General features: G+C 32.8%; 1 protein-coding gene across 2 annotated transcripts in view; it reads right to left on the bottom strand.

Annotated features, from left to right (window-relative positions):
• LOC131848908 (phosphatidylinositol 3,4,5-trisphosphate 3-phosphatase and dual-specificity protein phosphatase PTEN) overlaps positions 1 to 26,710 on the bottom strand; it is an 86,157-nt gene that overhangs the window by 16,031 nt on the left and 43,416 nt on the right. For both annotated transcript variants that reach the window (XM_059198865.1, XM_059198864.1), the window contains exons 3-4: positions 8,761 to 8,902; positions 580 to 678 (exon numbers count right to left, since the gene is read on the bottom strand). In XM_059198865.1, the coding sequence (XP_059054848.1) occupies positions 580 to 678; positions 8,761 to 8,902 (241 nt within the window). The remainder of the gene's footprint in view (positions 1 to 579; positions 679 to 8,760; positions 8,903 to 26,710) is intronic.

The raw sequence follows: 26,710 nt of genomic DNA on the forward strand, positions 1-26,710 counted from the left end.
CACCCCGCGTTCCCGCATAGCAACGTGTTATTGAAAATATAATAACAGACGTGCATAAAGGATAAAGAAATCAATGGACTATTGATTTGAAGTGGCGAACTCAATTATATTTCTTGGACTTTTAATGCAGCTGACTATATGACAGTATTATTAAATATGTCTGCGATAAAACACTCTATATATAAACTAAAATTTAATGAAATACAATATTGTGAAATTAGATGAATCAAATATGTGTGAAAATCCTCAGCCCTCTGACTCACTATCACCACTGTCAGGTAGGTCGTCATTCCTTGCAAGTGTATAAAAACAATTAAAAAATATTCCAAGTATACTATTTGGAACAAAAAGTCTCTTTAATTTTTTAATCACGTAAAAAGGTGTCGATATTGGCCGTGGTTGTGTAGCATAATAAAAAATGCATGTAATTTGTATTTAAATCCTTCTTATAAATGAAGGTTCATAGGTAATAAGCTTTTGAAATCATGACCGTATTTTTTTTCTTTAATTAATTTCTTACTATAAATTTAGTTAATAGAAAACATAAACTTTGCCCTCTATGATTTCCCGCCATTTTACCTTTCTCGTCGTGTGTCCTCTTAGTTCCATAAAACTGCAGTGCCTCATCTGCTGTCGCCTTCTGCCCGCTGTACAGTAAGTAACAGCACACCATTGTACCTGAAATATGAAATAAAAGAAATATATATAAATACTAGCTTTTACACGCGGCTTCGCTCGCATTGAATCCATTAAATAACTTTATTAATTGCTGCTAGATGGCGCTGAAGTAGCAAGACGTTGATATTTTATTTTTTATAAAAAATATTGTTTTATTTTTAATAAAAAGTATCCTATGTTCATTCTAATACTTCGAAGAACATGTGTACAAAATTTCATCATGATCAGTTCAGTAGCTTTTGCGTGAAAGCGTAACAAACATCCCTACTTTTACATTTATAACATTAGTAAAGATATATGCATATTTACATCATCAACATTTGGAGTTAATAATATAAAAATCGGGGGCTATTCTCTCATACCTCGAAAGGTTTTGAATGTTAAAAGAAACCTAGTAATTTTATAAACGCAAATTGACAAATTAAAAAAAACCTAATTGTACTTTAATGGGTTATGTAATATTATCGTCAATTCTGAACTGATTTAGATTTTTCTTTTTGTAGACAACAGACACTACCAACATAGTACTCTTTTTTAACGGTTATTTACAATTTTGCACATTATGTAAATGGATATTTATAATACAACTCATAAATAGTAAAATAATCACGGTAAATATACCGTTTATATAATTGTGTACAAAACGGTACCCTCTTATCACGACTGATTTTTTTTTATTGCCTCGAATATGAGCAATGAACATAATACTCTTACACAAAGTAAATAATCACTGCGTTTTATATGTATTTCTTTTTGTTCTGGTGCAAAAGGACCTTGACAGAAATATGGACAGACAACAAAGAAATTTATTCAGGTGAAGAGATATAGCGACCCTGAGAGGAATTTAGTTATTGCTATGCAACTTATCAACGTATTGAAATTATATGAAAATTGAATAAGGCTTGTACTAATCACTCACCAAATGTCATAAATCATTAACATTTTTTTTATATTCTCTGCCTCAGTGGTGTAACGGTTTGTCATACTTCCGATGGTCTCAGGTTCGATTGAGTATGATTGTTTATATCGGTATGGATGTTTTCTATGTATATTCTGTATAAATTTACAAAAAAAAAATTGACCAGTAGATAGTCTTGTACCCATGACACAGGCTCTGCCTTAATTTTGGGAGTAGATGGTGCTGGGCGTCCTGGATTATATATATATATATATGAAATCAAAACTTACTGCTGTGTAAATTATGATATTTCGTGGAGTAAACATAAAAAAACAAGATGGTGGCGAGCAACATCCGTAATTTGATCAAAGACGCGCATCCTTATCTAATATCCTCGGTGACTACCACTTCGCTGGCACCCTGTTAAGCCGCGTTTTCACCATTCAACTTGTAATCAAGTACACTAACTGACAGTGCGGCCAGTGGCACTCAATGAGGAAATAGCCATTATTATTGCTAAAAGTTGCATATAGATGGCGTGATTGGTATCGATGGAATTCTTCATAGTTTTGCAAACGTTTTAAAAAACAAAACTGTGTTTTCAAAATAGTTTAATCCATTTTTAAAAAAATATATATACATGTTAAAATGAAATAATGCGTTTAGAAAAGTAATTTTCATATATTTACTCATTTTGTTATTTTCCAGTACTTAATTACACTTTAATCAGTGCTAATACGGGGCTCAATGTTTTCAAAATGCTTTCATAGATGGCATTGTTGTCATTTGTATCGGCCTAATTAAATGTCTTTTTTATATTTTCCAATAATAAGCACTTAATATATTATTATTGTAAATTAAACATATAAAAAAAGTTTAAGTAAATTAAAAATAGCCGAACAAGCAAATAATACTATTTCCAATAATACTTATGTATGAAGTGTTGTCATATTAAAAATAAATACATGTATTATCGATTTTTTTAATAATCGATAACAGGATTTTATTACAGCGCATTATTCGATGATGCTTTTAATGAGTCGTTGTGAACAGTAAATTTTCATTATTTTGTATTAAGTATAGCAGTATTCCGTTTCAAAGAACGGAATATAGTAGTACATTATTAGTGTCGTTGGTTATTTACATTTGTACTGAAAAATCGATTACATAATAATTTAAAATATCGAGTACGAATCGTAGCTGTCTTCGAATACTGGCAACTGGTAAGATTAAAATAGTTTTAAAAAAAAGAGATAAATCGACCCTAACTCGAATACCATAAAGTTTATTTTCCTTTCTCATTAATATCATAGCAGTTTGTTTTTAACTTGCGTATGACTCTGTGGTATGATGTTTAACGTGTATTGTTATTGTACGGTGCATACATTTCAAAAATTATATTTTAATGTAGGTACAAACATTTCTTTCATACATTTCATACATGTCAAAAATTATCTTTTAATGTAGGTACATACATTTCTTTCATACATTTCATACATGTCAAAAATATCTTTTAATGTAGGTACATACATTTATTTCATACATTTCAAAAATGAACTTTTTATGTAGGTACATACATTGTTTTCATACATCTCATACATTTCAAAAATTATATTTTAATGTAGGTACATACATTTCTTTCATACATTTCATACATTTCAAAAATGAACTTTTTATGTAGGTACATACATTTCTTTCATACATTTCATACATGTCAAAAATTATCTTTTAATGTAGGTCCTTACATTTCATACATTTCAAAAATTTCATACAATACATTTCTTTCATACATTTCAAAAATTATCTTTTAATGTAGGTGCATACATTTCACACATTTCAAAAATTTCATACAATACGTTTCTTTCATACATTTCAAAAAGTATTTTTTAATGTAGGTACATAACACCCCATGTCAGACCCCTTATATTTGGAAGAAACTAATGCCAAAAATATTAGATGAATATATTTTTAATACGAATATTGTTTTATTTTTGTTCATCAACTTTATCCCTCACTAACAATACTAGTAGTAGTACATAACCTGGTTTATACCGCTAAAGATATTGAAAGATATACGAGTAATTCAGAATGTTATCAAGTTCAAAATAAGCACACATTACTTGCTTAGATAACAGAGTAATATTACTAGTAATAAAAACATTTGTAATACCCATATGTATACTACGTATGTATAGTAAGTACTTACGCTGCGGCGCCGTGAGACTCGTCTAAGTACTTCATCTACTCATCTACGCGCGCGGTAACCGCGCCGACCGACCAATAGGATAGCGCCTCTCGTGTAACGGACGATATAGTAGTAAGGCAATGAGTGTCCCAGTGATATCATTATAATATTTTCTCGTTAAATTTTATTGTAATATACACAATTTCGCACTAAATAACGTGTTACCCCGTTACACATTTCTAATAATGAAAAACCTAGACCGACCCTGTTCACTTAATCTTACAAGATCTGACTTTAAAAATTACGATATCCTCATATAGCCTTTCATTTCCCCTTTCAATACTTTTTCGCATTAAAAAGTAGCCTTTCTCAGGGTCTACATTATCTGTCTACCAAATTTCAATTAAATCAGTTCAGTAGTTTTGGCGTGAAAGCGAGACAAACAGACAGACTGAGTTACTTTAGCATTTATAATATTTGTAAGAATATCGCTATTAAAAATAGGGGTTGGTGAAAGACGGGTGAAAATTTAGGCGTGTATGTATTTTCAATGTAACATTATAAATAAATAAAAAATTGTCCATAATACAAAAAAATATTTTTTCGGGGTAGGCCACCCCTATGACTTAGGGGTATAAAAAATAGATAACAACCCTACCTCAGACCTGGGAAGTATACATATCAAATTTCATCAAAATGTGGGAGAAATATGGCAACTAACACTGTGATACAAAATTTATATATAAGATATAGCGGAATTTCATTAGGTAAAAGAGGGGTACATCGTAGAATACATGAGGTATATACCAGTAAATTAATTGTAGCTAAAATCAGTCTCATACATATAACGATTGAAATAAAAAATCGTATAGCCCGATTTTGATACGTACGAGTATAAACGTATCAAAATCAGGCTATACGTATAGCGCAGACGCGTTACAACATATCAAAAAAATAGGCATGGAATGTAAAATAAACCATAACACAATAGGTATGTACATTGGCACATAAGCCATATCTGCAGAGTGTCGGCTAACGATATTATACCTACACATTTACATTGAATCTTGAATCGTCCCTAATGAGGTACACGATACAGTTACCTACATATCTATTATATACATATCTTTGCAAAACAGATGTCATGTAGACTGAATTCACTGCCATCTATTTTCATGCTTTGTTACTAAGCACCCACTAGTAATCCGAACTGCTTCAGATCTAGCGACATCTAGCGGCTACGGTGGCGAAATAAAATAGCCCGAAGAATAGCCCGAGTTAGGAAGGAACCATTTTCTTGTATGGGATGGGGTATCTGTATGTAATATTATGTTATCTGTGGTGCGGCTATCTTGATCGATGATATTGATAAATCGATGTACATATAATTGTGAAAGTCTGTCCGTATGTCTGTCTGTTTGTTACTATTTCTCGATTAAACGACTTAACGAATTGTAACTAAATTTGTCATAAATATAGATAATGTAGAGAGGATGAATGCTAAGAGAATTAGGCTTCATTTAATTTTTTAAAACGATGATAATACGATAACGATACGACGATAAACGATTTTATTTAGTTCTAAAATGCGACGTTTTAGAACTAAATAAAATCTTTTAACTTGTCTATCAATATACAGCTACAACTACAAAGTCTAAAAAGCTAAAATTAATAATAATAATAACGATAAAAATTTACACAGCGCAAACTAGCCCCAAGCTAAGCAGAGCTTGTGTTATGGGTACTAGACTACTGTTCTAAATACTTCGATACATTTTTTATGTATATATGGCACATACATAATATACATGCAAAATCCAGACCGATACAAACAATCATATAAATTTTACACCGTACGATGAATCGAACCCATGACCATCGAAAGTACAGCGGTGTGCTAAACCAGAAGACCACCGAAGTGGTCAAATTAATACTACTAATTGGGGCTACATTATTTTATATTTTAAAATAAGGATTCGTTAAGAGAAAGTCTAGTTATGTATATAATATAACATATATTCTAAATAAGTGATAAGTTGATAACACAAGGCAAGCAAAGCCGCGGATAAAATTAAGACAGTATAAAACAAAGTCGCTGTCGCTGTCCGTCCCTATGTATGCATAAATCTTTAAAACTATGCAACGGATTTTGAAGCGGTCAACGGAACTTTAATTGATAGAGTGATTCCAGAGGATGATTTATATATATAATACATGTACACCCGTGCGAAGCCGGGGCGATTAGCTAGTTAAATGTAAATCAAAAAAGTATTTTTAAATCTGTCAAATTCTGATGATCAAATTTAAAAATGCTAATCATAATCCATTTAATTAGCACAGTATGTAATAACAAGTTGAGTAAATATATTTCCTATGTTATATTTACCCAATTGGCGAAGAAAGTAAAGGTATTAAGCGCAAAGTGGGGCTAGTGAAGATTTTAATTGGGTTTCCTATCGTTAGAGTCGTCTTGTAAAAGTTACTTGGCAACAGTGTCAAATAAATAAAAAAGTTGTGGAATAGTACCGAAAAACATCAGTGTCTCCGGAAATCTGGTAAATATATAATAGCAAATATAGTTTCTATAGTATTACTAAATAAAGTCAGAATTATTTTGTCATCTGTAAATAGATAATTTGATGTTATTTTACAAAGGTCATACTATTAGTGCAATGTAATTTGGATTATGTATACACTTTACTGCCACGTATTACAAAGGTACATAAGAGACTAAAGATGCACCAGGATCCTCATACAGGTCAGAGATACGACGTAGAAAGCCAGATTGATATAATATAAGTATTTTAAAGTTGGTAACCCTGTATGCCATAAGCTTTCATACGAAATTTAGGCAAGTATGAAAGAGCTCATTATAAAAAATGTGCTATTATGAAATTTGGGGTCTAATGATCCAGCTTGCAGCACTAAACATGCACTTCTATACAGCCTTACGTCTTTTATTGGGAGAAACACAAAAAAGCGACCGTTGCGAAGGGTCCCTCTTTGAAATTTACGACTTTTGCGTGAAAGCGGCGCGACAGTAATTCGACCAATTATGTGTTGTGAGGAAATTTCGCAATTACGACATTGGGGATTGGGCGCTTTTTTGTTTGCACTCGATTTCTATAGGCAATAACGCCAATAACGCTCCACGTAATTTGGAACCTTAACCTTTGTTGCCGAGCTACCGCGCGATTATGCTAACTAAATTTTATTATCTCTGTAACGAAATTGATACGTAATAATTTATTCATTTTTTTATTCTATTTCAATAGGGGTATTCTTTGCTCACGACAATGGCAGCATATGTACATAAAAGACAAGCGTGTAATGTTGGTAGGATGGCCAACTCTGTTAATAATTTTTTTTGGGACTAATACTTCAATAATTAGATAATAAGATAGGCCACTAAAAATTCAAACGCTTACAAACTTTTTTTATACTACTTTAATAAGTTACTGAAATCGGGACATTCTGTTTCTAAACCCCTACTAACCAAGTTTCAGTTGAATTATATGATAACGCTGTGAAATTACACCTTGTTCATTCCATTAGCATCTTAGTCGTTCTGAATGGCAACGGATGTGTGGTGGCACGGGCGTCACTTGATGACGTCATATCCGTGATGCTGTACATGTATATTGGTGACGGTTGCCATTTACCACCAAGTGGACTATGGGTTATGTCTGCCATATCAATTACCCTAAAAATCCCAATTAAATCGTATACGTAAGGTGTGTAATCGTAAGGTGGCAACCCTAAAAGTTGGTAAATACTATAGAAACTACAGAGAATGACGGCATTGATCTTTTCTGTGGGCGCATCAAAGGATTTATACGTATTAAAAAATGCGAGGGTAAAATGTCCTTTACGATGCCCTCGGAACCACGGCAAATATTTATATGGAATTTTGAATATTTGGACTTATTTTATCACTGACACGCGGATAGTTTATCTTGACTGTCCGTAGTCTTTAATGTTTACCTATATATATAAAATAAATTTCAAATGCACATTAAATAATGGCCACCAAATCTAATGATGTCAGAAGAATTGTCCTAAATCCAAAGATATTTTTTTCAGAGAGATGTAATAAAATAATCTGAAGAATACAGACATATATGAACATAATTTTAAAAAATTGTGAGAGATAACCCATTCTATAAGTAATAGTAATAACAAATGAATAAAAAAATGTAAGTAGAATTAGATTCGAAAACTGGAAAAGTTCCGTTGTCTTACCACTTACTTAAAGAATCCTAATTAAAAAAAATATAATTACATAATTCTTTAAACATTTATGAAAACAAGACACATTTTAATTTCAGAGAAAATAAACTAAACTATAGAAAACGAACCTATTCTTCTGAGAGAAATAAATATTCGTATACGAGATATGAGATACAGATTCGTATATGAGATACATATGTAATGTATTCGAAACATACATTACATCTGTCTCACTTATATTCTACGACAGTAAAATTAGAGAGTAACAAAAAATTACGTTATAGTTCTCTGGAATTGCAATGCTTTAGAAGGTATCATTGATGTCGTAGAATGTACTACGACGCCTGTTATACCTATTATTTATATTTATATTTCTAAATCTATATAGTGATCCCGTACACTAGATTTTGTAAATGACAAAGAAATGAAATATAATTTCAAAATTTCATCATTCAACTCCGTTTAGAATTATGAGACAGAGGTATCCACGTATGTAACTTTGTAACAGACGGGGATTTTTATCACCTCAGGATGGAGTGGTAGGTACACTATCCTGAGGTGATAAAAATCGTCGCTCCTAGGAATATCCTTCGATTCTTATCCATAACGGTTCTAGGTAGTTAACTTTAAAAAAGAGCGAGCACAATAAGATCTCTGTAGGTCGCAGTGCTAGAGGTCTAAAGCACCTGAGAATAGCTCAAAACCCTCAATTAAAAAAAACATTGTACAAAGTCTTGCTGTGGTAAAAGACGTATAAAAGTACCCTTACCTGTCCGCCCTTTCCCTGCTTTACAGTGCACGGCGGCCACATTCTTAGGGTCCGCGCTGAGCCATTTGTGGACGCTCTCGCAGAAGGGCTGAATTAGCTCTATATTCGGTGGGGTGTGGTCCTCAAACGCAAACTTCTCGACCTAGAAACAAAATAAAATAGAGTATTAATTAATTATAAAAACAACTCTTACAAAAACAATTGTTAACTTCCCAACTGAAAAAGGATTTGATTAATATGATGTAAAAAAAGTGATATTTTAATATAGTATTGATTTTCGGATATTCTCTGTAACATACGTATAAAAATAACGTTGTAATAACGGTAGTAACTTTTATAAATATGAAAAAAAAAATTAAAACCCGGATAACATACACATAAAAAGAATGTTGATTTGAAACCTCCTAGCACTAAGTTTGTTTTATACTACTATGGTGGCAACAAGCATACGGCCCATCTGATCTAAATAATTACCGTAGCCTAGGGACACCAGAATCACAAAGGGTGCGGGGTCACGTGCGGATTGACTTAAGAAACCTTAATAAAAACCCCACGCTGTAGTATCTCGAGAAAATCTCGACAGAGTAATTTTGAGATGAAATGTTGTAGCATGTCCATAAGAATCTTTGAGTTTTTAGTCAGAGAGTTTACAATCAATGATCCTAATTATAAATTATATTATTAATATGAAAATAACTTTGTTATATAATACGTTATTATGTTATAATTTTTATGTCAAAATTTTTTTATCCTATCCTGGACATACGGATGACATCGCGGACTGAACTTAGTATTGTGTAGAATTTATTTCAACAATATAGTCGGTCTCTCGTAGAGCAATTTAATTACCTACTACTTGAACCATTCACAAGTGTGATAACTATATTAAATTACAAAATTTCAATAATAGCGTTTCTTGTTAACAAGAGGTAAGTGCGAACTTAGACAATTTTCTAGAAACCCGCCACCCTGAACAAACACTACGGCCTGAGCACAATGCAAAACTACCCCAATTTAATTTGCAGCCCATCACAACCTCCGAAACTCATTCAATTACCAAACATTACACTGTCGCCCCCGTGGCCGTCAATAGAAATGTGTAATCGATGGAGGAAGCCACAAAATTACTTTTGGTTAAACAGAATGTGACACAAACAGACGGTACACTTCGATGAACACCAAGTCCGTGATAATCAGTGCCGTATTAGTACAGTAGCAATACTAGCGAATGCTAAAAAAACTCCACGAACAATAAGGGATCCAGCACACTCACTACTCTCTGAACATAATAGAACAAATAGAAACACTAAAAAAAGACAAAGTCTAAACCATATAAATGGTTAGTAGTTTGTGTGTTGATTTTTCTTAACTCAAACTTAAAAATCAGTCTACGAACCCAAACCATTGCGCACTAAAAGAATTTGCTACAGGCCTCGCGCTGGCTTAATCCAGCACTAGTCGTAACGCGATAAAAATAACTGACAGGCTCCTACTCCACAGACGCTAAAGTCTAGAGTATTATTGAGTTTATATTATTATTCAATACTAGTTACATCCCATGTGAAATATATCCCATGTTACTAGTTGATAAATGAAAGAACTGTTAAATTCGTTTGAGTATTTTTGGGTTTATCCATTAGGTACAGAAATTTAATTAATATAATATTAGTAAAGTTAGTTTTTCATATTTCTCGCTGACTCTCCACGGCGCGAGAGAATCGCTATTTGCCACATGGATTCAGATACACCAAGCGAAATATAGGCATGTCAATTTTTACCTTCACCACAACATGTAGGTACAGTTAACAATAGCTTTGACTACCACAACTAGGGATAACAGTCTAAGGTATATTATTATCATTATTTTTAAAGCAATAATAGATTACGTAATATTTATTACATCTAAAGGTACTTATGTTGTATAGACCGACCAGTCTGCGAGTCTATTGTGTTTGACAACTCTCCTGTAAACGCTACGGACGCGACTTATGTTGGCAAGCAATCAAACCCAATGCTTAAATTGCACACGATACAGTGAGGGTTCGTTTATAATAATTTTCATATATTTAATGGGTACAAGAGAATTGCCACTGAATTTATTGTATCGAATTAATAGTACCGGAAGAGTGGTCATGAGTTTCAAGCCAGATTCACTCTGGAGTTTCATCTCCACATCGATCTCAATCAAATCCAGTTTTATACTATCTTTTGAATCTTATTTCAAACTAAATCAAATAAAATGAGGATATATCAATTATATATAATTGATATACCGTATTAATTTTATATTTTGTGGTTAATGACCCACAAAATATAAAATTAATACGTTTAAAATTGAATAACATAAAAATGTGCAAAACAACAATCCAATATTATGAGATTGGAATTAGTTTCTAAAATAGACCTATTTAATGTAAATTCAAAATATTGGTAGCCGATTTTTTACTCAGTTGTTAGTGCGGAAAATAGCCTACAATATAATACAATATTAACGGCCTTATTCATAGAAACATGTTTTGTCACTTTCTTTTTAATGAAGAGAATAGCTTGAAAGAAAAAATCAACACAATAGCTAAAATAGATTTGATTTATTAGACGTTTTTTATTAAAAAGAGAATTAGACTACTCAAATACTTCTCGTAATGTTATAGAAGACATTGAAAGAATAATTACATTTTTTTGGTTCATCTGTTATTTAGCTGCACAAAAATATTATCTGTACGCATCCTCGACATAAATATTGTGTAGGAACTCAAGAAATTCAGTGAATTATATTTTATTTTTTCTGCCTAATGAATAAAATCAATCATATGAACTAAATTACACAATATTAATTTTATTACTACGATCTCAATTTGACCTATTTTTTCATGTGTTAAATTTAGTTTAGTGATATTTTCAATATTAACAAATCATATTTATAATTACAACTGCCTCGTGGTGTTCCCATTCTAATTTGATTATGCATATTCGTTTTTTTTTATTGAAATATCGTCGCCTTGACTCTATTTTAATTTGGTCAAGATTAAAATCATCTTAATGTGGACAAAAATATTAAATTCTTTTGTAGTCCATCCTACGACCTTCCTTGGGGAAAACTGTATAATTTTGTAAATGCTCCTCGTGTATTTCATTTCTGTTACACCTTGTAGAAACGCTCTCCTGCGGAAGTCCTTTTTTTGTAACCAATTTACTTTTTTATCCGAGTTTTTTGTGTAACAAAAAAGTATTTCTTCCAAGAAGCAGTGAACTATCCATAAAATAATATGGACCGTGGACAACGATCATATACAAAAACCTCACCGTGACAAGCTCCAGAGGGCTAGCCAAAAGTAAAAAAAAAAAACAGTCAAGTGCGAGTCAAACTCGTGCAATGGACGTTGTTTCCGTAACCATCGATGTAAAAAAAAACACATTCCCGTGCCAGTGACATTTAGAACTCGCCCAATTATGGTAAAATACGAGTAGAAGTGAATTTCATTTCAAAATGAACCTAATCCAAAACTAATAATTTCGAATCAATGTAGTTACTTGACACATACATTTAACAATCTTATTATTTGTTATTTTACGTCTTTGCTAATTTACTTACAGTTTTAAATATTGCGGTTATTTAATGTTTACTATTTAAATAAGTTTAATAAAATAAAAAAAATCAAAACAACAATTTTCGAGTATTTCTATACTTTATCATATATTTTAACATTCATTGCCGTACACCCTACAATTTTATTTAGCAAATATTCTAACAATCGTAAAGGTAAAGAATAATATTGGTAATAATATAACAACATGGCAAGTTATGTCTAATCTGTAATAATTACAAGAAAACAAAAAACAATGAGTAGGTTCTTTGTCTATAAGTTACGCCGACACACATAAACAGTCAATGTGGTACCATAAAAACTCCAAGAGAGATCCTGTAGCCACACCCACCGTGGATAAAGATCTTTCAGAGGCATCTATCAGGGTAAAATGCAATGATTACGCTTATCACTAACCGACTTATCACTAGAATTATGATAGACTTATCAAACCATTCTGTATACATGTATTAACATTGCGTTTCGTAATAAAAATATATTAAATTTATACATATACTTGTTATTCCCATAGCAACAAGCTTGATAAGATTTTAAAGATATGAAAACAGTATGCAAGTACTTTCTTGTGTTTAAATACTTCTTTAAGGTATATTTTGTGAAGGGAGGATTTTTTTTTAATTGGTTATATTGTATGGTGCTCCAATAGAGGATGATAAGATGCGATGAGGTCAGGTCAATTATCTCATCGTGACAAATTTACCAGCACTTCATAACGATGGTTACCAGGGGGACTACGTGAGGTCAGCCTGACATGATGCGTCACATTCTTCATTATTAACATTTTCCTTCTTGGACTTGCTAGTAATGTGGACTTGTGGTGCTATATTCTGCCAATACACTATCTCAGGTCCACCACGCCCTTCTTAAAAGCATCGTGGTAAATTCCTGGTGATTTTTCACGTTGGGCTAACTGACCTCACTCGATGCTCATCTTATCATCCTACACTAGTTCCCAACCAGCGTATTGGTTTAGTGCAAGTGAGTGCATTTTTTCATAAGTATTTATAAAATACATTCAGCATTTCAGACAAAGACCGCTAGTGTATTATTGCATAAGTATTTATTTGAAAAAATATAATCAATATTTCAGAGAAAGATTGACATAGGTTACGTTTCTTCCCAGTCAAACACGCGGACGACTTCGTCAACAGAATTCAGTAATGCTAATAATACTAAAACAGGCGACAAAGACCTTCGCAAAAGAAATCCCATTTTGAGGTCGGGACAGTGTTATGTATTTATTTTTGGACTAAATTGCATACGTGTTAAATATAGAGAGAACTCGAGGACTCAAGGTCATTCACAACTTGGTGAATACGTTATCAGTATTTGCCGTCCGTGTACGGAAAATGCTAGGATAAACGTCTATAGGATTTCGTAGTTAAACTAAGTACTTACGTTTTCAACCGACTTTACACGAATAGATTATAGCTGTGCCCGCGGTTTCACTTGCGTTAAATTTCAATAAAAATTCTAGTCTATGCGTTATTCTGATGCATAAGTTACCGTGTAGTTTCATCAAAATCCGTCAGTGATCCGTTTTTGCATAAAAGAGTATCATACTCACAAATTCATAATATTATTCACGTTCATAATATTATTACCATTGTAAAGACCCAAAGCATGCTTGCGTATGGTTTAGCCATAATTGCATTTAATTCAAATGAAGGATTACCAACATAATAGAAAGGTAATATGAAATCCATAGACAATATTTAAGACCCATAAAAGGGTTTGTTAATGATTTATTACAGGAAATGTACATGACATAGACATGCCCGTCTATGACTATGGAAGCTATCGTGTAGCTAATTCCTGGTACAATCATTATATTGGGTTAATTAAAATTAGTTTATCCTGATAATGGTGTCCCGCCAGCATACACCATTCTCGTCTACATATAGATACTATTCTTAACTCTGAACTCCAACTCGAGTCTTTATTCATATAGGATATTTTAATCACATGATTTTATGCTATACTGTTACCTGCGACTCCGTATTCTTTCTTTCGTATAAATATGGCCTAATTCCATATAGGTGATATTAAAATAAAATAAAATACAGTAAATTTATTAAATATTTAATTAAAATCTATTAAACATTTTAGTAGTGAAAATTTAAACAGTCTGACAGACAAAATTTCACATTTTACGACAAGTATTGAGTAGATTTGTAGATATTTCTTCATGAACACTATCATAAATACATGTTAATAACTATAAAATAATCGCATTTGCAATCAATTTCAAACAAACTGATTAGCGATCACTGAAATCCAAGATTTTCTTTGTTAATCAAATGAGACTTAAATTCATAACAATAAGGCTGCTTTTAATTATGCAATAGTTAACACTAGCACATTAGAGGTACATACGTCAATCAATATAGAAATGTAATATCACGCATGCGTACAAGTTACAAGCGAATTGTGCAAACGCAGCGCGAACAACGGACGTATCAGCGTCAGGCGTCAGCCATTGCTATAGACAATCTATACAAATACATCTATCCATAGACAACTTAATTACATGCAGCCATATTGCGCAACATATTGAAAGATTACAAATTTCATTTGCACACAAAATTACTTACTACCTAAGCCTGGAAGTACGAACACTTAACTAACTTCATTTTGTTTGTAAATCGATTGGAATAAAACGAATATTAAATGAGGCTTACCACAATACATTAGTGGGGGCGGGGGGGGAGGGGATTGTTAGCAATGGGAACTAATAACTCCTATTGCTAGCAATGTACCATGTTAGGTCGACCTCCACGCGGTTCTCCCTGGAAGCCATCGTAATGAATTCTCGGTGAATTTGTCACGATGGGCTAACTGACCTGACCTCATGCTCATCTTGTCATCCTCCACTGGTGCCCCGCCAGCGTAAACCATTAATTGGCGCAGGCAGGTGCACCATTCCATTATCATACACAAAAAAAAAATACATTAGTGGAGGTGGGAAGAGGATTGTTAGTAATCTAGACCATTGCTAGCAATGTATGGTACATTGCTAGGAATGACCTCCACAAATCAAATTGACCTCCGCATGGATCCCCCTGGAAACTATCGTGATAAATTCATGGTGAATTTACCACGATGGGCTAACTGACCTGACCTCATGTTCATCTTAGCATCATCCACTGGTGCCCCGCAAGCGTAAACCGTAAGCGCAGGCGGGTGCACCATTCTATTATCATTCATAAGAAAAAGACGTTAGTTGAAAAACTTGCACAAAAAATATTAAAAAAAGATTAGCTCTCACAAACGCACAGACATATACATGTACCTGTGCGTTTAAATATTCATCTATTTACATAAACATACTAATAATCATTAATTTAGGGTCTATTACGATATTAAAATAATTAATTAATAGTTTTTCTAATATGCAAATTCATGTAGAAACAGCAATCAGGTACATTTTTATTATATATATACAATATAGATAATTCAGAAATAATACTCTTCAATTCAATGTTCATGTAGATAAAGTCGCACACACTGAACTTGTAGTGACATGTAATTAATTTGCAACTACATACATAGTATGTTAGAGATAACAGTAATATAAACTGTAGTGTCTAAAAAAATATCTAGAAACATTTTATCGTGACATAAATATATCATAGACGAAATTCCTTCTACAAAATTACCCATTTATGCATTCAGGTCGAACGTCTAATAAACCTATTTTATTTAGAATTGTTCCGTTTTATTTTCACTACATTCCTATAAGTCTACATACCGAACCGATGTCTCCCATTGCATTATTTACCATTTGCATGTATTTTTTAACATATATATAAACAACCTCAACTGCCTAGGGGTAAGTGGTAAATTGCTAAATAGATGAACAGCACCACGAACATCACGACTCTATGTGGAGAAGATTCCACAAAACTAAGATATTGTCTCCGTACCGTTTAATTTTACTGCCATTTCTCAGCCACGAACGGAAACATAACTTACAAAAAGAAGTAGCCTAGCAGATGACTGAAATATTCGAGGTTTATGGAATAAAATCTTATCTAAATAAATAATTCCAAACCATTTTAATTACAGTGATATGCGTTCTATATCTTCTAACATTCCATAAAGTTTTATATTTATTTTTGATTTTGACTATAAAAGGTATAATACAATCAATAGTAACTACGGCTCATTGTACTGTGATTTGTCTTAAGTATAGCGAGACAGTGGACATTACGAATATGACGGCGGAATCCCAAATTCAAATAATAAATAGCAAAATAACTCTTTGCCAATGAATTGAGTTCACATTAAACGAGCGACTTCCACTTTCGACTTCAAGATAGCAAATTAAGAATATAATTTGTGTAAATTGTAACATTATTAAGAGGATTTATTGTGAATGACTCACCGTAATGGTACGTGTGTTGAATATACACAAATCAGTGCCAAGCAGGGTTGCCAGGTCTCTTTAAAAAGAACCGAACATTACCCGAAAACAAATGTTTTAATTACTTATTTACTATTGTTACACGTAACAATATTATAAATGATATTTCTACTTACTTATTTTTTCACGTACATAGATACGTTACAAATCCATAGTAGAATTTAGGAACTCTGACGTCGAATGAAGAGTTTCTTTTAATATTCCATTTCATATTAAATAAATTACATGGGAATGTGTATGGTTACTAAGGCAGAGCAAGGCCAAAAAAGAGATGTACGACATGAGTAAATAACGAGATGACTAGTGAATAATAATAGGAAAAAAAAATTAATAAGATATTAAATGAATAGAAAAAATACAAAATCGCCTACTTATATACGCTATACTTCAATACGTGTCATATCGAACAATAAACACAGTGCTGAAATACTAAACCATTTGGCAGAATACCGGACACCTGGCAACCCTGGTGTCAAGTGTGGGACACGACACGCCGTAATGTCTCCATTACTTCTTACTTATCGATCAAAATGAGTAATTATTATGCAACGAAGTCCTTGTGCTGGAGCTTGTTTATATGACCTAATTTTTATGCACATATCATTCTTATATTTAAAAATCAATATTCGTATGTTTCGTGCTGATATGCTGGTTCATTCCATTGCGATAAAACTTTGTCAACTTATTTGCAGGAAGATTGTAGGCTTAGTACAGTTAACAAACAGTACGTAACACGCTATATTACCGGGAACATTTTTGTTGTTCTAGAATTTTCTGTGGTATCAATGCTTCAGGTGTCAAGCTAGCTATAGCTGCATGCGTTTGCAACGCATGAGTGGTTTCATTCCAGAGGACTAAGATGTTATGCCCTTATACTGTAATTTCACTGTCTAATCACACCCTAAAATCGAAACCCAATTTACAAAGCAGTCTGCTTGACGGCTGAAATAGGTGAGACTGAAATAACCACAAAGACGACTTTTTGTAGTACATCTGGTGATATTATTCTCTATTATAACCTAGTATAATTATTCTCTGCACCATCCATGGTTGACTGGTAGAAAATGCCGTATGGTATTATGGTAAGTCTGCCATATGTACTTTGATAATATGTATAATAAATATTCAACCATTTACAAATACCTTACCAAGCAAACTGCTAGCGGCACAAACAGATGAGGCAGAGATACCCAAGTTGCCGACTTTGTACAAAGTAGTAATTATATCCACATGGTAGCATAGGATCGCGACGTTGTCAACAAGTATTATTTCACTGGGTGGGCTAGGTGAGTATAGGATTACCGCGCCACCCATCCGGATTTGTTAGGATCTTTCCTTTGTACCGGACTATCAGGCTTCTATCGGTTTGTTTACAAAAATAATATTTTTCACAGAAATAAATATTTAATTTTACACATCTCCCTTGAATACTTGAAATGTAAATTTCAGTTTCTCAGCGCATCCCATATGACCGTAAACTGCGCTCTAAAAACTACCTCCTTCTGACTACGTCACTCATTATATAAAAGGAGTTTCATGACCGACTCTTTTCTTTTACAAGCCTCACGTCTCTGAAACTCACTGCCAGAAAACATCCGCACACTTTCTTCTAAATATACTTTAAAAAAAAAGAGTTAATGAATATCTTTTAAATTGTATCTCATAGTACTGTAATAAGGCATCATCATCTTATTTATATGTGTAGTTTATTTATAATATATATTATGAGTATGTATGTTACATTTCATTATTTATAATATGTGTATATATTTAATACATTTTATTTAATTTATTAAACCGCTTTCGAGTATCTCTGCACTCCCTAAAGTTGGCTGGTAGAGAATGATAATAGCATTAAGCCCGCCTTTTGTACAATGCAATAAAGTTTAAATAAATAAATTTCGGCTGATAGGGAACAGTGGAAGAGGGTGACATACTGCGTTGCACCCAAGTAATATGGTAATAAAGAGCAAAGTCATAACTATGATCAAATTACTTACAAAACAATTAATGCAATTTGAGAATGAGATAAAAATATTGTATCTTTCGACTAGATTGTCCGATTTTACGTATATAAACGTTATGATGGTCTTATACCAATACAAAGTGGCTATAGGGTAGCTTGTACTAAAAATATTAAATTAGGCGAAAGAAGTACCACGAACAAAACAAGTAACCTAATTAAATTACTTTAAAAAAAAGAAGGTCAGAGTCGTGTGAATTGTTATATTGATACAAAATCTATATATAATATATATATATATATATATATTAAATAATAGGGTTACAACAACACAATGCCCAATTTTCATATATTCGACTACACCTATATAATAGAATACATGTATACACTTAATTCTCAGTTTCTTGGCAAAATATCAAAGTGGCAGTAAAATTATCCTTTTACTGTACACTAAAGGACAGAACATTGAATATAGCATCGCAAAACTCATTTATGTTTACGTGATCCGTGAACAAAACACACATATAAGACGTTGTAAAAATAGTAATTTCCTCCCCCTAAAAATGTAATTATAATAAGAATGTTGAATATACATGGAATGTTAAAAATAAACATTCACTTCCACTATTATTTTAATAATATTATAATCGCGAAAGGTTGTGAGTATGGATGGATGTTTGTTACTGTTTCACCCAAAAACTATTGAACGGATTTTGACGAAACTTTACAGAAATATAGCTTATACATCAGAATAACATATAGGCTATTAATTGCGGGTGAAACCGCGGGCACAGCTAGTAAACCATATATCATCATTGCCTTGTCTTTATCCCATTATTTGGGGTCGGTGCAGTATGCCATCCTCTTCCACTGATGCCTATCGGCCGTCATATCTGAGCATACTCTCATTTTATACATATCATGTTTCCCACAATTCAGCCATCTTTTTTCGGTTCCTCTCCCTTACCATTCATCCATGTTCATGTTATAAACTTTCTTTAAGACATGGTCATCGCTCTCCTATATGCCTATACCAAGTCGACAAATTAATATGGCATCATCATCAGCATCGGTCAAACTTGTATTAAATTCCAATCGGTAGCTTTTACGCGCTTAACAAACATACAGACAGACAAAATTTCTAAAATAAAAGTAGCCTATGTTTCTCCTTATAACATTAGCTATGTGCAAGTGAAAATCCCGTCAAAATCGGTCCAGCCATTTCAGAGATTAGCAAGAACAAACAGACAGACAAAAAGGATTTTTATTTTAAGTACCTACCATACAATACTTTGATACGCATTTAGTGAAAATCTGTTAATTTGAAATTACAAACGGACACTTTAATTAACATATACATATGACATTTCCTTCAACAAAAACCTTGGAACTGCAGTTTTCTATGATTTTAATAATCTGTAACTATATATAAAATTAATTGCCACTTCAACATACCTAATGCTGACATTTTCCGGTCATAGCAGGAAAGGTGAAATCGGTCACAGTGGAAATAGAAGAAGAACGCTACGTCAGATTCAACTAGCACATTATCCTTCCTGAACGAATGCAAGAGATTCATGGTTTAGTGGTATGCCACCTAATCACACTCAACAGGTCGGGTGTTCAAATCTGGCCGCACTAAAAAAATTTTGTCTTTTGTAGATCTGATTGACCTCCGAAGAGGAGGAGGGAGGATGGAAATGTTAATAATAAGGACTGTCATTATTAACAATTCCTCCCATTGCTAGCAATGTGCCGTGTCAGGTTGACCTCCACGCGGTACCCCCTAAAACCATGGTATCACGATGTCATTTAGGGTCGGAAACGCGCATGTGATACCCGTGGTGTTTCAGGCGTTCATAGGCTACGGTAACCATTTACCATCAGATGGGCCGTATGCTTGATTGCCACCATAGTAGTATAAAAAAAAAATGTCATCCGTGCTGAATTTATCAAGATACCTCATATTCATCATTATCATCCTGCACTGGTGCCCCACATGGATAAACTGTTAGCATAGGGGGCTGCCCCATTCCATTATCATTAATTTAAAACAAGACTAGGTTGAAGGAAACACCGATATCAAACCAAAAATTTATCCGAGTTACGTCCATCGGTTCGGGTTCTATGAACTACAGGTACGTACTACAAAATTTAACATGAAGAACATTGCATAACAAGAATGGACATAGTGTTGGGAAACTCTTTTGATATTAATATGTTCAAAGTATTTTTTTTTATTCTTTGATCAAAAACCATAAAACAAAATTTTATATATGTCACTTTACTGTTTCTACCATTACCTTTAAACATTTATCCCCTTTACATAGTTTTACTACATATTTCTACAGCACATAGGCTTTTAATACCAAAATTTAATCCGAAAGGGTATGAAATAGGGGATGACAGTTTGCGCAGACGAAGTGGCGAGTATAAAAGAAATAATAAGTAACAAATAAATAATTGTGCAGACTTTATTTACATGACACAAACTAAAACCCAAACATACTATTATTATTATAAACAATTTAATGACGAGATAAATCTTTAAAGTGACAGATTCTCGTGAACTTAACAAAATGATACCGACATTGTATTCTTACTGATTATTTCAATCTCGTGTGTGTAATATTTTTTATAATTAATTATTAAATCAAGACCGTTCGCTGTCTGTTCGCTTAGATTTTTAAACTACGCATTCAAGAAGGTTTATGTCTATAATAGATGTACACTTGTGCAAAGGCGGGGCGGGTAGATTGTATAATATAACGTAAAAAAAGCGTTGTCTTCTTGTTCGTCCAGAAAAAAAGGGTTGTCTTTCGAAGAAAATATATCTTAATAATGGTTCGCAAAATTAGTAAAACTGGGTTTCATTTTGTAACTATTACGGTTTAAGATAATTTACTGTACAAATGTAATTACTTGTACAATAAATTATTATAAAATATTTTTAATAATTATAAATTTAATTTTTTATACAAAAAAAAATCTACCATTATTTGTCCGTTCTTCCACAAATACAAAATAATCGATAAATTTAATTAGGTAGCGATAGTCAGCAAGTCTTTTATCTAATGCAAATAAACAATTTAATAATTTCAAATTAACCGCTTTTCACTAAATACATATAAGCATTTTTGTCTGTCTGTTTGTTCTTGCTACTCTCAGAATCGGCTGAACCGATTTGGACGGGACTTCCACTGCTAGATTACTAGTATTAAAAAGAGTAACTTAGGCTACTTTTATTTTATATTATGTTATGTTTTATATATATTAAAATAAATCTTGATTAATAATTCTTTATAATTAATTAAAAAGAATTATTAATCAAGATTTATTTTCCAGATATATATTAAAAAACATATTCTCCTGACATTAGTGTATATTTGACACCAAACAGAAAACCTTGATCGTGCTCGAAGGACGGTGAAAATCATGTAGTTTTCTAGAATTACGAATACATTTCGTGGAAGCATAATGTATGAAGAGTACCTGCGCACGATACGTATGATAATGTGATAGTGTTATCGGGTGAATAACTGATAGTGCGATAGGCGCTCAAAGGCGGCAACTAGTCTAGCCGTAGAACACCGCTCGCTCAGCTGTTAACTATAGTTTATCTACTATGTTAATAACATCTACTTCTTTCGTTTCCACTGCAACTAAATGTACCTTCCCCAGTACGTTGCGACGATTTTTGCACATCCTGTTGCATTTTTCAAATCTTCCTTTCTGCAGGTTGATGGGCACAAAGGACAGGACAATAGGTGAGCCATAGTCTGGGATGGCGCTACGCAGTCGCAATCCTCCCTTGAAGCGACACCCCATTTTACCAAATTGTACCTCGAAGTGGGCAATTGCAGGTCCCTACCTGGGGCCTGGTGTTCGGCTGGTTTAATAAAGTCTAAAGGAACAGGATGGTTAATATGATGATGATGGTTAATAATGCGAACATCATTCATCATCATTGGCTTGCCTTTATCCCATTATTTGGATTCGGCGCAGTATGTCATTCTCTTTCAGTGATCTCCATCGGCCGTCATATCTGAACATACTCTCCTTTTAAACATCTTTCTCATAATCCATCCATGTTTTTTTTAAGGGCGTCGTCTACCTTTCCATACATTCACGTTCATACTATGTTAATAACGCGAACATACAAAAAAAATACTGTGTATTATTGATTATATTATTAATCAAACTACATCAAAGAGTAGATTCTAGATTCGTCTATAACCTGAAATAATCTCTATACTAATAATTACCGTTTTCGAAATCATTATTTTATTATATCGTCGCAGATTCAACTAATAACAATTGAATCTTTAATTTTGTGTCTTATTACTCACCGATTTCGATGATTCACTTTTAATCGATAAAGTCTTATTGTAACCATACATGTGCTCTTTTATATATTGTTTATGTTTTTTTCTTTACTGTATGTTACAAATCTATACTATTGTTATAAAGCTGAAGAGTTTGTTTATTTGAACGCGCTTATCTCATAAACTACCAGTTCGAATTGAAAAATTATTTTTGTGTTGCATAGTCCATTTGTAGGGGAAGACTTTAAGCTATTACATTACGCTACGACCAATAAAAGCGAAGCATTAGTGAACAGTGTTGCAAATACGGGGAAAATTATTCATAAATAATAAATGTCAAGTAAGTGTGATGCAGACGAAGTTTCGTGGGTCAGCTAGTAATAATAATATATATTCTATATATCTATGTAATTCAACTAAAAAATCAGTCGCGACATTTTTTTTAACTACATAGGTGTGTGGTGAAAGGTGTGTTCATGGCTGCCACTCTCTACATTACCTTTCTCTGTATTTTATGGCTATTGGAAATAGAAAAAAATAAAACCAAGCGCGAGTTGGACTTACAACACTGAGAGAGTTTAGTGCCGTTTAAATAATTAAGTTTTAGTTACATGACTGTGACAAAATTGGTTTGCAAATATGCAAAGGTAAAAATTCCTGTCAAAAAGCAAAATAGACAAAAAACATCAGTCGGACAGAAGTCTGTTAAAAATGGCAAAATGAATAAAAAAAAACTAAAATAACTAAAATTTTTATTTGGGCTCTCAAGTTCTTCCTTAATATCAACTTTCATAATTCTAGAATAACCGGATATATTTTGTAGAATTGGACCTCGACCCAATTACTACGGAAATACTTGATCATAATAGAACGACGTTTTATTAAAATGTTTTAAATAATACTTTTTCAACACAATATTTCATAGAAATTTCAATTCGGTACCTGCTACTAAGAGCAATAGGGCTCGCTAGATAGACAGACAGACGTTGTGAACTCGAAAGGTTTCCATTTCCCCCGTTTAAGGTAAGGAACCCTAATAAAGATTGTTATCTAACTAATTCCAGCTATACCACTGTTTAGTGAGCATCGCGTGAGTTGACTCCATAATCAGACATACGAATTTGATTATGAACAAACGTACTAAATTGCCGACTGGATCACTAAAGACGAACGCACACATAAACGCGCCAGACGCATAATATCAGAGTACGTATTCACTGTTCTTTCTACTAATTTGTGGCGTATTCACGTTTGATTACAGGAAATTACAGGATAAGAGGCATGACATCTTAGTCCTTTGGAATAGCAACGCATTAGTATCACGCATCACGGGTGTCACATGATAACGTGATATCGTAGTGCTGTTTATGTATATAGACGGCTACCGCTTAATCATTTGGCCGTCCGCTTGCTTGCCTTTCCAATTAAATAAAAAAAAAACAATAAAAATGCATTATCCAGTGAATTCTCGTGCATCAGATACTACTTCAATTTTAGTTTAGTTAAACATTTTGAATGTTATTCTTCAGCTGTTATTTTTTAATCTATATTCATTATAACTTTTGTTATGTCCTCTCTGTTATTTTAGTATAAATCCATTTATCGAATTTTCATTCCTAATTTGTATGCTATTGTAAATACGAACACTTTGTTCATTGTTCTTAAGTTCTTTTAAATTGAATGTACCATTTGTTTTCTGTTCTTTTACTCTGTATCTATAGCAAAATACCTGAGCTGACACTGTGCAACACCACCATTAACATTATTTTGTTAACGACATCCACATACGAATAAGTGTATGAGAAATGTACGAAAATTTAAAAACAGCGGCGCGTGCGGTACCTTTAAGTATGCGTTCACCTTAACAGTTGCATGTACCTACACATCCTCTGGTTTCTACACGATTTACAAATACTGCCTCCGATTTGTTAGCTTTATAATTGTATGGAGGCAAGTCTCGAAGGTGACTATTAAATTGGAATACTGAGTTCGATCCCCGGTTCTAACATATATAGAGGAAAAATAATTAAAGCGTATAACCGCAAGAATTAGCCTTATAAAGTAATGGTTTCTAGCATTTGGCTAGGCTGGCCGTCAGTACGGAATGATTTCGAGATGAGAACTGACAAGAACTCAGCTTGTATTCTTTTCAAATAAATATTGTATATGTTTACAATACTACAGATTGTGATTTCTATTCCTTACTGTATGACCTGTGAATAAACTAAACAACATTGTAATCTGGTTGCAGTGGAGTAAACCAAATTCTTGATTACATTTCATGAACATATGACATTATAGTCCAACTGGGATTAGGTTGATATAAACATCAAAATTAGATCCTGCAAGTTTAGAACCTGTAAGCGGTGACTCAAATTAAAAACTCAATCTCGCTGAACGGAACTCATTGAAGTAGAGTATGACTCAATACTAACCGATGCTTGCGTATAGTATACCTGTATAACGGGGAATATACGCCATAACATTGGAATTTAATAAAAAAAACACTAAACACATTAGCAAAGGTCTTAACAAAACCGGTCTTTTAGAAAACAAATACGTACCTACACACGATACTATAATGTTTGTTAAAAACAGATACATTTAATGTGTTAATTAAGTAATTATTAAGGAACCTAAGTATATGGATGCTGTGTATATCGATGACGAGTTTGAGATGAAACAGACAGAGATGCCTGAAATGAGACAGACTGGACTTTAATGATGTTTCCTGTAGCGAGAGTTTCTAAATAGTTGAAAAGTCTTACTAATATTATAAACGCAAAAGATTGTGACTATATATAGATAGATGGATGTTTCTTATCTTTCACCCAAATGGATGGATGGATGGACTCTTTCAGACAAAAACTACGTAACTGGAATTTTCAGTAATATAGCTTATGCATCAGAATAACACATAAACTATAAATTTCACTCGGTATATCTAGTTCTGTATAACTGCTGCTGCTGGCAATGATCAGAATTAATATTTTGGATAGTGAAGTGAGTTTTCCATAACGATAGAGAGATAAATATTTTATTTGACCATTACGATTATATTTTATTATAATGATATGAGTATATTCGTAGGAGAACATTTTTCGTTCTCCTACGAATAAATGACTTTAACTTTAACTTATGGACCCATATAACTAAAACACGTAGCAAAATAAGAGGAACTAAGAACAATATTTGGAAGAATTCTAATAACCTTTACATTATTTCATGAAAAACAGTCGTAAATAATTAATATACTTTACAAATAATATTACATCTTGATCCTCGCGACTTCTTAATTATTTTTTGAGATAAAAGAAAGCCTATGTACATCATGATCCAGTTCATCTTCATGCCAAATTTCATTAAGATGCGTCGGCTGTGTACATCAAGGCTGGCACACTTACAATATTACTACGGATTATTTCAACAGGAAAATGTCAAACATTATAATTTGTAAATATATTAATACTGAACTACTACTCGATTCGTGGAATCTTCCTCCCTTTTCTACGAATACTGTGTCATTAAACTGCCACCGTATAGGCTCTTATTTATATATTTCAGACTAGTCGTAACCCACGACATTGTTCACGTGGAATTGAACTTTTTGAATAAAATAAATAAATTTACT

The sequence above is a fragment of the Achroia grisella genome, unplaced genomic scaffold (assembly GCF_030625045.1).
Source record: "Achroia grisella isolate CSIRO2021 unplaced genomic scaffold, CSIRO_AGI_Agris_v1 utg6026, whole genome shotgun sequence".
Taxonomy (NCBI): domain Eukaryota; kingdom Metazoa; phylum Arthropoda; class Insecta; order Lepidoptera; family Pyralidae; genus Achroia; species Achroia grisella.